Raw genomic sequence first — 12,655 nt, 5'->3', positions numbered from 1 at the left:
CGTCTGCATTACTGCCCTCCTCATTGGCATGACTTGAAAATTACTTGCATGATTGAAATCAATTGAATTCCTCTAGTTTAGCCAGAAACAAAGGAAATGGACATTAAAGTGATGGTTAATGTTGAGTTACAGTGTAAAGTCATATCATAATTTGGATCATCATCGTAAGAGTTTTGATTAATTGAAAAAAATTAAAGATATTTATCATTTGACACTGTTTTTTTGCTTTTTTTTAACCAGTTGGTCTGTTTTCTGTCGTGTGTGGATCGTGTCAGCTACTTCCTGTCAGAAATTCATATATTTAAAGCTTTCAAAGACCTGACAGGCGTCAACAATGCGAGTTGCCCTTCGGATCTTATTTTCCTGCTCCATCAAATGTACGGATATGACACTTTCACCCTCCTCAGTGTGGTACCTGTCAATCTGGAGGCTCAGAAACATGCAGATCTGTCGTCAAGAGATTTTTTTTTTTTTGCAGACCATATGATGTTTTTGTACCAGACTGATGATGTGAAGAACATCTGGCAGCATCTTTAGCTTACATAGCAGTTCTCTGCCAGCCCCACTTTATTTCATTTTTCTTCCATCAGGGTGAAAAAATATGATAATGGCAACTGATGTGATGATTAAATTAGCTTTAGGTTTAAGGTTAGCTGCAGTATTACAGCTTCAAAAGACTAATTATTCTGCTTTTTTACAGAGGAGACAATCAGCACATGGGGTTAACTATAAGACGGATGGCATGTTTCTGACCTGCTTCACACTTGACTGTACCAACATGTGTTTCATGTAAACACCATGTTAATTCCTGTTTGCTGACACACCCTCTACTTGTGCGTACACGGATGTCACCAACAGCTGTGCTGATACAAATCAAATACTGCGTGTAGCCCAGTATAAGCTCCCTTCAGGTATTTGCCTAAGCAAGTCTTTGGAGCTGAGGAAAAATTACCAAAAAATCTCTAGATCAATCTTCTCCGATGTAACACTGTTCTGCTGCTTTTCTCTGCTCTATACTCACTGTAAATTGAATATATTTACATTATATTGGGTTGCGATTTTTAGGCAAAGCACTTGCTTTATTTACTAAATTACTCTAATTTTCAACGTTAATTAATCCACCACTCACTTTATCGATAAATTGGAAAACAATATCAGATGCAACCCTAAATGTTTACAGTAAGTAATTCTTCAGCATGCCTCATGAACATAGAGTGGTGTCCATGCTAGAAAACCTATTACAGCTGACATTGACACCTGTGGTGCTCAGAAATTAAATAATAAAATAACACTGCAGTTCCTGAGTGTGACCACTGGAGGGCAGCAAACACACATGACTCGGTGTATTGAGAAGCCAGTTATGAAACTCTCAATTGTAATTCTGGTGTTTTAGTTTATTTTGCACACAGGTCACTACTGCTGGTGTCAAGAAGGGGAGTTTCTCCTCAGTGTCCATGGTAACGATGATAATCACTATTAAAATTTCTGCCACTGAAGAATGTGGAGATTTTTAACAGTGTCCACTAATGAACAATTCATCATTCATGAGCGGTGTTAGGTATGCACCAGAAGTGATACAATATCATGCAGATTGCATGATTAGGCTGGTCACCGTGGCACAGAAAACAGTGATTATAGCAATTATCAGCACAAATGTCACAGCTGTTAATTATAATGAACATGCTAATATTGACTTGTACATGTAAAGTGTAACGATGATTATACTAATATTGAAAGTGTTGGTTATATTAGGATTTGATTTATTTATTAATACAGTCAGTCTTGCAGTTTCTCAGTGGGATGACTGGAGGGTGGTGAACAACACTCCTGCTGCACTGAGTACACTCACCATAAACACACTTCCTGATGGACCTTCACAATAAAACAAAGAGAGGAAGTATTCAGCAGAGGTGTTGCTACTGTGTCTGATCTGAAGCTGGTATGAACCATGAACATTATTAGCAGACAGAAACAAGGTCTTATTAAAACTGCTGTTCATTATATGGTCATATACTAGTAATATATATATTTAGTTATTACAAACTAAAATTTGGCTGTTACAAGCCAATGTTGGAGCAAGTAATAGTGAGAGATCTGTGTTATTTCCCATATTGGTCCTAGCCACAATTATCACAATGATTACAAATATTATAGTAACACTAATGAATATATTAAGTAATAAGTAATCCTCCACAGTTTTAATGTACAGTCTAAACAGGATCCACAGCCCTGTCACAAGAGATGTAGAAAGGAATTCTCCATCATTTTTGGCCAGAGTTTAGACGAGACTGATGCACAAATGATCCACCCATCCACACATTAGACAGCAAACATATCCACACAATAATGGGAATCATTAAGACACGGGGGTTAATGATGACTGATGGTCTCTCGGGGAGGGGAGGGGTGGGGGTAGCGGGGGGCTACACTGTAGGACAGAGACAGGAAGTCAAGATGAGGGTATTTTCCTGGCAATCAGAGAGCCTGCTGACCACTGTTCACCCTCCTTTTCCACTCCATCTAGATTTCAGGTGGCCAATTCTCCATAGAGTTGTTACCTTGGAAACAGCACCTTATGTATTTATAGAGAGGGACTGAGTCGACATGGAGAAGGGGGGGTGCAATGAAACAAGATACGGACTGTGATTGAGGTTTTCATTTAGCTTGGAGACCACATCCCGGGATGCTGGAATTACAGGATCCTTAATGGAGTAATCTGGTTATATTTTTTTTATTTTGAAAGATCCTTCTTTCTTATTTGAGCTTGAGCTCCTGTTATCAGCGTCTGTGCACAGTGCTGTGGATCTGAATCATTTTCACTGCATCACCACATCAGCAGTTTGCCCTCACATATATCCCAGCGTTCTCTCACTCACCCTGAGTAGGTGAATAAGACTGAGCTGAAATAATTAGATATGTAGAGTTATGTAGAGTCACATTCTCCTTCACCGCTGCATTGCTCTTGACCTTTGATGGGTTTCACTAAATCTCACCTTGATGTATGACATCACTCCCTCACTGCATATTAACTCTTCAGCCCAATTAAATTCTTACTTTGCTCTGGCCTCCTGTACAGAGAATATTTCCTAATTCACAATGCATGTCTAATGCATCTTTATACTTCATATTATAAGGAAATATTTACCTTTTTTCAGAGCCATTTGACATGTTTCCTGTGTTAATTAATGATTCTGTTGGAAAGGGAAATTAAATCCCACTAAAAAATAAAAATATGAGCATGTGTAGTTAGAAAGAAGTGAACTTACCAGACCTCCGTAGTTAGCTCTTCGTCTTCACTCGAGGGCTGGTGGCTCAAATCAACATCAGCTGCTAATGAATCTCTATCTGAACTGTTGGCAGTCTGGTTGTACTGTGAGGTAATACAGGTGCCAGATTCTGACAAGGAAGAAAAATGCCTGGAGTAAAAAAAGGTAACGATATTTTTGGTTCTGCTGCATCAATTATGATCATCTTCTAAAAATGTCCACCATGAATCTGACAACGTTACAGGAGTAAATGGAGGAAAGCTAAAGTGCTGGAGTACTCTTGGAATTTCTCACTAGCTTTCTGTGAGATTGGTATCGTTTAAGTACGTTTAATTAGTGTAGCAGAACAGACCTCTCAGAATGAACACATTACCATTTGGAGGGGCCTGACTCCTAGGTTAACTGCATATAAAGTGGATAAAAGTAACTCCAGTTCGACCTGCTACATTAAATTACTGCAACACTGCTGCTCTGCTAGTAACACCATAATAATATGCTGTATTCAATATGTACAAGGACATTTTTTTTGAAGAATTTGTGCTTTTTAGAAAATAATTCAAGGACATTCTGGGATAATACTGATGTACTTAGTATAATTTCTAATGAGGATTACTTGGATGTAATGAAGTGATCATATAATACTCTTTTGACTCGCAGATAAAGGATCTGAACACTTCCACTACTGATAACCTCCACCCCAAGGGAGTCGAGGCTCTGCGATCAATGTTCGTCATTGATCAGCTGTAGCTGGAGATTAATCAAAGGGTATAGGTGATGCATTTGTAAAAGAGAGGAGGAGTTGTAGATGAAGCCATGATCACATGCTGTATGCAGCCAGTATCTCATAGTTGGTGTACAGTAAAAGGTTGTAGCATATCTGTGCCGATACATCATCAGCGGTAATTAGGTCTTTTTGACAGTGCAGTTAAATGCTGCACTGTAACATTTCCTATCTATGCGCTTGCTTATATCATGTATAATGGCCACTTGCATTTCTTGGCGTGCAGAAGTCACAGAAGGTGCTCAGCAGTGCGCCTGTAGCTGGGGTGATATTTTAAATTCTGGCCATCCACCCACACACAGACCAAAGGAAACAGAGTTCAACACTGACTACACCTTCTTTTTTTTTTTATAAAGACAAGTCTTACACCCTTTCACATCGCCATGGAAACACCGGATTTGTCCAGTTGATTGGCAGCAGACTAATGCCGTGACCAAGAACGATTTGATTCCCTAGTAGCTGAAGTCGTCTCCTGCTGTCTGCTTTACATTTAAAAAAACAGAACAAGATGATTTGACGTGAATTAAATATTTTAAATACACCGTATAGCCTAAAAGCCTATGTCTTGGACTCCTGCTTATAATACTCAGTTTCCATTTTACTTTATTTTTTCTCATCGCCCTCCTGTTGAGGTTATGAAGAGTCATATTGATTTGACTTGGCAGACAGACTCATTAATTGTATGGTTGGTGGTTCGATCTGTGGATCCTTATGTTCACATGTCAATTTGTCCTTGAGCAAGACTCAAAACTCTGGTTTGTACTGTTCTTGAATATGCTTGACTACATTTGTCATTTACATGGATTGCAATTATTGATACAAAATAAAATCCACCTTCGCTGGCCTCTAGAACATGCACTTGACTCAACTTTTGCTTTATATTTGTTATGTTTTTGTCGTATTTTGTTAACTACTGATGGATACTTCTGTGTGGAGAGCAGTTTGTTCAGGAAAGGAGCTTCTGTCATTGAAAACGGGGCAAGTCTGGAGGATGCCACCCTGTTTTCCAGCTGAGATGAAGAGGTGTTTTCGTGGTTGCTGTGCCGGTGCAAAGGTGAAGGCTTGGAAGTGGAAGGTGTAGGTCCTTTCTGCCGTCAGTCCTCATGGGAAATGTCAACTCTCTGCCCAGACAGAGTGACGAGCTGCAGATATCGGTGAAGACACAGAAAGTAGACATTTTTTTCATATCTTGTGTACAACTCACCCATGGCAACTGCTGAAGTTCCATGTGAAGTTCTCCATGTAGTCGTTGCTAGGAGACAGACTAAACATCCTGAGGCACTTTTAATAAAATCAGGAGACTTCAATGATGTTTCCCTAATGGACTCACTGGAGAGATGCCCACTGAAGATGGTGGAGGCCATTCTGAACAACTGGGATCATCCACTTCACATAACACCTTGATGAACCAAAAAACGGAGGTGGTTCTCTCTTCGATGCAGGGCGGAGAGATACAAGTTAGAAGATCCTTTCTAACCTAACTACCTAAGTGCTAGATGAGCTGCCAATTTACCTTTGGAGACTAAAGACATTCATATAGTATCAAGATGATAGTGATGCTTGTGGATATGCTTTTATATAATATAAAATAATATAATATAATATAATATAATAATGGTGGTGGTAAATATGATGCTATGAGCCGATACTGCATGATGAATACTTTACATTCTGGCCGATATTTGAATGATGTGTGTTCTCGAACTAACACTGACTGTGACGTGGCTTACAGATTATAATGTCATACTTGAAATGGAACTCCAAGCAGCTCGAAATTAGCCATATTCACCCTGATATTCACAGCGTCGCCATCTTTGCCTACGTCGTCACTTTGGGTGGGAAGATTCAACGCTCTGGATTCAACGCCGTAACATGAGGAGAAAAAAAAAACCCGCCTTCACATTAGGTTACCGCTAACTTTAGCAGTTGCAGCTAATGCCGGCGGCTAACTGAATTCAAATCAGTTTAATCCAAATGTCGTTTTACTTTACTTTGGACTTTAACAATCCATACCTTCCTTAAATCTGTATCAACAGGGAAGCGATGAAAGGGAAACAGTTTATCAGACTCCGGACGTGTGTACGGCTTGCAGCAGTGCGGTCCAAGCGAATTTGTTGGTCTGACTCTTCCAACACAGTTCAAGTCCGAAGCACCCAGAAGCATGCAGACGGGTCGACCAAACAGCGCTGCTCTCCCTCTGATATCTTCAGTCGCCAAGTTACCAAGCTGTTCAACTAGCTAGCTGCTAGCTTGTGTCGGGAAGGGTTGGCGCATAATGTGTTTTCCTGATGGGTGAGTTTGTTTCCCACTGCCACCTGTCTACGTACAACTCTACTTCAAGCCAATTAGCAAAACGCTCTCAAGGTAAGGTAAGTGTTTTTTCTTCTTTCATTTTTTAAACCGTATTTCTCCGGTCTTTAACCGTCGTTCAGGGGTCATTCTGCTATCTGATTCAGTGAAGTTGGATGTTTGACAGACATTTGCAAGCCACTCTGACAACATTTTATGTGCACCTGTATTGCAGACTTTACAGTAAACACATGGAGAAGACGGCTATAGCGTGTACCGACGTCCTGTTTTCAAAATAAAAACCTGGGATAGGTATCGAGCTAAAATGCTAATTTAGCCTATAGCCTAAAAAATAATACAAAATTATTAACAGATGTAAAATGTATAAACAAGAGGTGTATCTCATGCAGCCAGTGGAGTACTATGATCCCACAAAAATACTAATATTTACATATTGTGTAATGTCTGTCGTATATCCAACTTAAAACTAACTTCATTGAAGTCTCTATCTGATGTAAGTTATCAGCATCACAAAGGTTAGCATTGACATCCTAGCTTGTCATTGCCTCTGGTTTAGGGTAAAGACACTCACCTCTCAGTATAGGCTAACATTGACCAACAAAAATAGAATTCTCAACTCTCAATGTCGACAGAAATAGGACTTTATAAACCTTATAAATGTAGTTATAAGTATCAAAGTTGAAGGTGAAACTTTTCAGTTCTCAAAAACATTTCGCCTCTAATCTGAATAGGCTTATTCAGTTCTAAAAAACTCATGTGGGAATCTCAGATATTAAACCTTTGGCGGAGATGGTTGATGAAGTCAGTGTGGGTCGTTAGGGTCACCTGGGCCAAGGTGTGACCAAGGTGAGTCGTGTCAATCTGCTCTCATATGAGTAATTATTATCAGGTGTGCTAGGGAAGGGCTTTCAAGACTTATAAATGGCTGATAATTGGTGTCATGAAACACCACCTCTGCCCAGGGATGGCCTCATTTACTTCTCTGTCCAAAATACGGACATTAGCATCCTCTACAGAGCATCCCATCTCCTTTACATGCAGGTGTTCTGCTAAGCCTTGTCCTGCTGAGGTGGCTCTTCTGTGTTGTACATGTGCTGGTGGAGTGGTTGTTTGGTCTGAGCAGTCCTCCCTGCACTTGCATAGCATACATAACGTGCCCAGGTGTCCCATCCTTGGGATGACCCAGTTTTCTCTCAGGGTGTGGCTGGGTGTGAAATGCACGTACATATTATGTTTGGAGCAGAGTTGTTCCATCTGCTTTGTTTCTCACTGGTAGTTGTCTGTGATTAAATGTATGTCAGAGCTGCATGAGATCACTCAGGTGTACCTAATTAAGTGGACATAGTGCATTGTTATCTACCTAGAATTATGTTCTGCTGAGATGTTGGGCTGTTGTTTGACAAATTGCTCTGATATGAATTCTCCAGACCAGCATCGATCAGTGTGATGTGGGGTGTAGGTTTCTGTATTGTGTGTGTGTGTGTGTTTTTTTAATATAAATACACTGAGACAGGTTTATATAGTTTCTGTATTTCCCTCTCTTGTTGCTTGATGCATTTGTTTTGTTTGGGCTGCTCCAAAGCTCACCGGAAACTTCAGCCTCTAGCAGAAAGTAAAAACGTATAGGCTATGGAGATGTAAACATTGTTGTCTTACACACAGCTGAATCCATTGTTTCTACAATTTTATATTTCCATTTACAAGCTGCTACAGTCAGTTGCACTCTTTGACAGCTCAGTCTAACCAACATTTTATCCATCTCTGTGGACAGGGATACCAACTGCTCAGATACAGTATTAGATGCTCACATGTGTGCCCCTCTTGGAAAGGGTGTCCTCAAAGGAACGGCCTGCACGGCACTCACTGCCTAGCCCACACATGGTAGATTCCACATAATAGCTGGTGTCAGACTCTGTATCAAATCCAGTTTTTGGCAGACGTTTTTTATTGTTTGTTGTGAGTTGGCGGACTTAATGTGGCTCATTGGCTCCAATACACATTTTTCTCTATTCTTTTCAGTATAAAATAGCGTCATAAGTACATTAGTGGCAGTGCTGCATTTCTGTTTGAAATGGTTATAATGATAAATCTTTGTCATATTACGGGAAGAGTTTAGGTTTACTGTGTCATACAGGCTTAGTGGACATTTAGGCCCATAGTTTTTTCTCTTACCTTTTCTCTCCGTGCTCAGAGGATCTTACATACCTCACTGCGCTAACCTGAGTGAGCAGTGACATTGGGTAGTGCTCTGAAGGTCACAACAAGACATACGCATCTGCGTGCCTTAGTGCACAGTGTGTGTGAATGTTGAGAGATGATTGATGTGTCCTGACAGTTACCTCACATACAGTATGAACACCTCTGCCCCTGCCTGGCCACGGTGTCTTGTCTTCCTGCATCCACGTCACATCGTCATTGACATTCCTCCCCAGCCCCCTTCTAATAACCTCAGATGGCCAGTTTCCACTGAAGCGAGGGCAGATCTATTGTGCCACTGAATGTGCTGAAGGGTTTCTGGGTCGATGAGCTCGCACAGCTGAGATGGAGAGAAGGAAGGAGGACAATGAGGACGAACTGGGTTCCTGAAGCTCCTCAGGGATAACCAGAGATTTCTTTCAAGCTCACGACTTTAAATCTTCAAGAGCCAAACAGTTTTTTAGATTCAACATCCTGATATATTGCTCCCGATACAGTAGCAAGATGTCATCATTTTATTAGAAAACAGTGGCAGAGTGTGCTCATCTACTCCACGAAGCGACTTACTCAGCAAGTTACACTCCTGCAACTATCAGCTTTCTTCTCTGGAAATTATATAAACCCTGAGGCAAAACATGCCATTAGCCCTTCCTAAACTCCACTATTGTTTTCTTAGACAATATATCAGTGCTCTGGCAAGCTGTTTCACAAATCATAGCAATTAACGCAATAGAACAACTACAACCTCGGACTGATAACCTATCAGACCTATTGCAGCTGTTTTATAATTGTGTATGTATACAAACAACGTGATGCAGTATAGGGTATCACATTTAAAATCGACTCCCACACATGGTGCCTCCAACCAGTGTCAGCAGCACTTCCTCAGATTGCTATTCTTTGTCTGTTTTGGAAGACCAGGATCATCTGTAAACTACTGGTTTGGTGTCTGACACTGGATATGTCTCGTTAGGGAAGGATCTTATGTTGTTTTTAAAGGTTTGAACAACACGGTATCAGCGGTGACTCAAACTGAGTGCCATATTCCTGCAAGTGTGCATGATTGCTGCTGGTGAAAAATCATACAAGTGGTGATTTTTCATTTAAGGGGTGGAGTAAATCAAATACCTATAAATACCTCTAGCATATAACCAGAGTTTTGGTGCCATGAAACACATAATCTGTTGAAATACATCTGTATTACCAATACTCCTGTGAGTGCATTCACATAATGACATTTACTATGTACTATGTTTATTATTATTTTTTAACAATAAGTAAGAATTTATTTTCATTTCCTTTGACATTTCAGGTTTAAATGTAGTTGTTTTGGCATAAAATGTCATGTATTTTGTGGCGTTACATCTGTATTTGCCAAATGGCGGTGACATTTCCATCACCTAGGACACTTTCATGGCAGTTGTGAAGGCGGTTTCTGTTGGTGAGATAGAAATAGACACTGACGCGAAAAGGAGTTTCGTAAACTTCCCTCGCTTCCCTCCATAACTTAAGGAAAAAAGTAACACATTTGTGCTGTCGCAGGGATTTGTCGGCTTTGTTTTATCTCAGGTGGTGTGGCGCCAGCTGACAGGCAAATGTATTCCCTCCCTGAACCAGCTGGACGTGATGGACAGGCCAGTGTGCGGTGTAAGTCATGAGCAGCCTGACCATACATTATTCATCACTCTCATCATGAAGAGGTCCTGCATCCTCTTTTTATCTCTCCATCTCCTGGCATTTTACTGTCTCTCCCTTCCTCCCTCTTACTTAATTCATCAGCAGCCATTAGCTACTATAAGAATAGCCTCACTCAGTTTGACAGCAACACTCTGAATCTTCCTCTCATGCGCGACACCTGGCAGTTTCACTGGCTTCTCTATTTGTCCTTGGTTTTGCTCCATCTGTTTGCCTTTTTCAGCCACTTGTGGCGCATTTTTTTGTCCTTTGTCTACTATTAGATACAATATAATACATTATTGATTATAGTATGGACGTTCCCTCTCTGTTATAGCGGCTGCCATAATGTCTGGACTCTGATTGCTCGTTGATAGGTACCGCTATTCGAAAGGAGTAATTTATGCTTGCAAACAAACATCCAGCAGTGAAAAGCCACAGGCCACACAGTGATACTGAGGTTGCCCTCCTGTGGCGTCCTTCTCGTCATTATCACCTTCCACTGCGCTCCGGTTGCCATGCCAATCTGCTACAACCTCGCTGCGGGCCCAACACAGCTTCATCATTAGCTGCTCTTGTCACTAGGGGATATTTCAAGCGTTCACTCTTGTCTCTCCCTTCCACTCTCTTACTTGCATCACCAGCACCACCCTCCTCCACCCTCCCATACCCCCCCACCCCTTTTCCTGGTACAGTAGATGCTTGAAGCATTTCAACACCGCCCCCCTGCTAGCTCAGCTGCTGAGCCCCACACAGGACCGTGTCCCTGGACTCCCCTTTATTACCATATCATGAGATGTGCCCTAGGCATGTAGCATTGCAGCGTGTAGCCTGTGTCTTTAAGAGAGAGAGTGTAATGTGTAATGGGGAGGAAATAAGGCATGGAGAGAGCAAGTGAGAGAGAGTGGGTGAGGGAGTGTGAATTTATCATGGGCAAAATTTGCGCTTCATTCTTAGTTGTGCGCTGAGCATCCCTGCACCGGTATGCACAGTCTCCCAGGGCTCATCCTGTTGACGAGCATGCCCCTCTCTCTCTTCCATACGCACACACACTCCGGCTCTCCCACCCATCCTCTCCCTCACACACACACGCACACGTGCTCGCAAGCACACACGCGCAGCACCGTCAGGAGCGCCGCTGCTGGACCACAGCCATCTCGCGAAGGAGGTTCCAGCGGAGGGAAGAGAAAGCCAGAGTGAAGAGCGAGACAAAGGGAAGGAGGACGGTAGAAGGAGAGGAGCGAATAGGAGCGCGGGGACCGGCACAAGGAAGGAGAGACCCAACGCTTTGTGAAGAACAGAAAGCAAGGGACAGGAGGAGGGAGGTGGAGAAAGGAAAAAAGAGGAGGGGGAAACAGGAAACGCGATCACTTTCAGCTGCAGCGGTCCGTGTCGCAGCATGGGCAATGCACCATCCCAAGGCATGTCAACCCTATCTCCATACATACTTGTGTATAGCAGGTATTTCTTTTGATTGTGCGTGTTGTGCTTATCCAACCAGCCGGCTCTCCTCCTGTCACACTCTGTGCAGGCAGAGGGTGGGGGGTTGGGCTGAGGGGCTCGTGGAGAGCAGCATCCCTGGAGGAGAATGATGCCGCGAGCCGAGGCAGCATCAGTTAATGGGGGGCAGGTTAGGAGGAGCGAGGCACCTGGGCAGAGGCTCGCAGGGTGCCGGTGCCAGTGCCAGGTTGAGGTGCTGTCGACACTGGGTGGAGGCACCATGTGTGGGAGCAGCGAGAAATGGGAGGGGGGGCTGGTGTAGAGCAGAAAGTACCATGAGTGAAGCAGGTGGTGATGGTGGGTGTGAGTCTGTGTGTGTGTGTGTGTGTGTAAGAGGTGACGAGTGAGAGAGATTTTTATCGTGTGTGTGTAGTTGAGTGCAAAGTGTGAAAGTGTGATTGTGTGTTGCAGTCGCTGCTGTCAGCCACATGGACGACCTCTGGGAAGTGGAGGTGCTCCACCGGTTGTGTGTGTGTGTGTAAGACAATACGATAGAGAAGAATCAAAAACGAATAAAGCAAATAAAAGAAAATGTGTTGCATGAAACCATGAGAGGACAGATCAGCCTTGAGTGAATGGGGGGATGGTTTCATAAACGGATGATCGGGTGGGTCAACTCCTTCCTGTGATGCTCTCTCTTTCCCCTCAGGCCTCTATCTCTTTTTTTTCTCCAAGTCCTGTATCTTTCTTTTAATCTCTCTCTGTCGCTCTCTTCTATCGTCCCTTTGGTGAAAATCTAGTTGCGAGCTTTGCAGCTTGAAAATGATGCGCCGGAGAATGAACTGAGGGTCTCTGATTCCCTATGAGTGGCAGGCGTACACTGTGTAAATGAGGATGTGTGTGAAATGTCATTCTGAATGCAGCATACTGTGTGTGTTTGCATTTGTGTCCATGTGTGACTCATGTGTTTCGAGGAGAGAGAGAGAGA

At 42.5% G+C, this 12,655-nt stretch overlaps 1 protein-coding gene across 6 annotated transcripts in view; it reads left to right on the top strand.

Moving 5' to 3' along the window:
- The first annotated feature begins 11,396 nt into the window (after positions 1-11,396).
- srcin1a (SRC kinase signaling inhibitor 1a) overlaps positions 11,397-12,655 on the top strand; it is a 101,094-nt gene continuing 99,835 nt past the window's right edge. For all 6 annotated transcript variants that reach the window (XM_085783919.1, XM_085783918.1, XM_085783917.1 and 3 more), the window contains exon 1: positions 11,397-11,648. In XM_085783919.1, the coding sequence (XP_085640045.1) occupies positions 11,627-11,648 (22 nt within the window). In that variant the 5' untranslated portion in view covers positions 11,397-11,626. The remainder of the gene's footprint in view (positions 11,649-12,655) is intronic.

This window comes from Trachurus japonicus, chromosome 8 (genome assembly GCF_045865225.1).
Source record: "Trachurus japonicus isolate A0001 chromosome 8, Traja_1.0".
Taxonomy (NCBI): Eukaryota; Metazoa; Chordata; class Actinopteri; order Carangiformes; family Carangidae; genus Trachurus; species Trachurus japonicus.
This window is presented reverse-complemented; position numbering and strand designations above follow the sequence as displayed.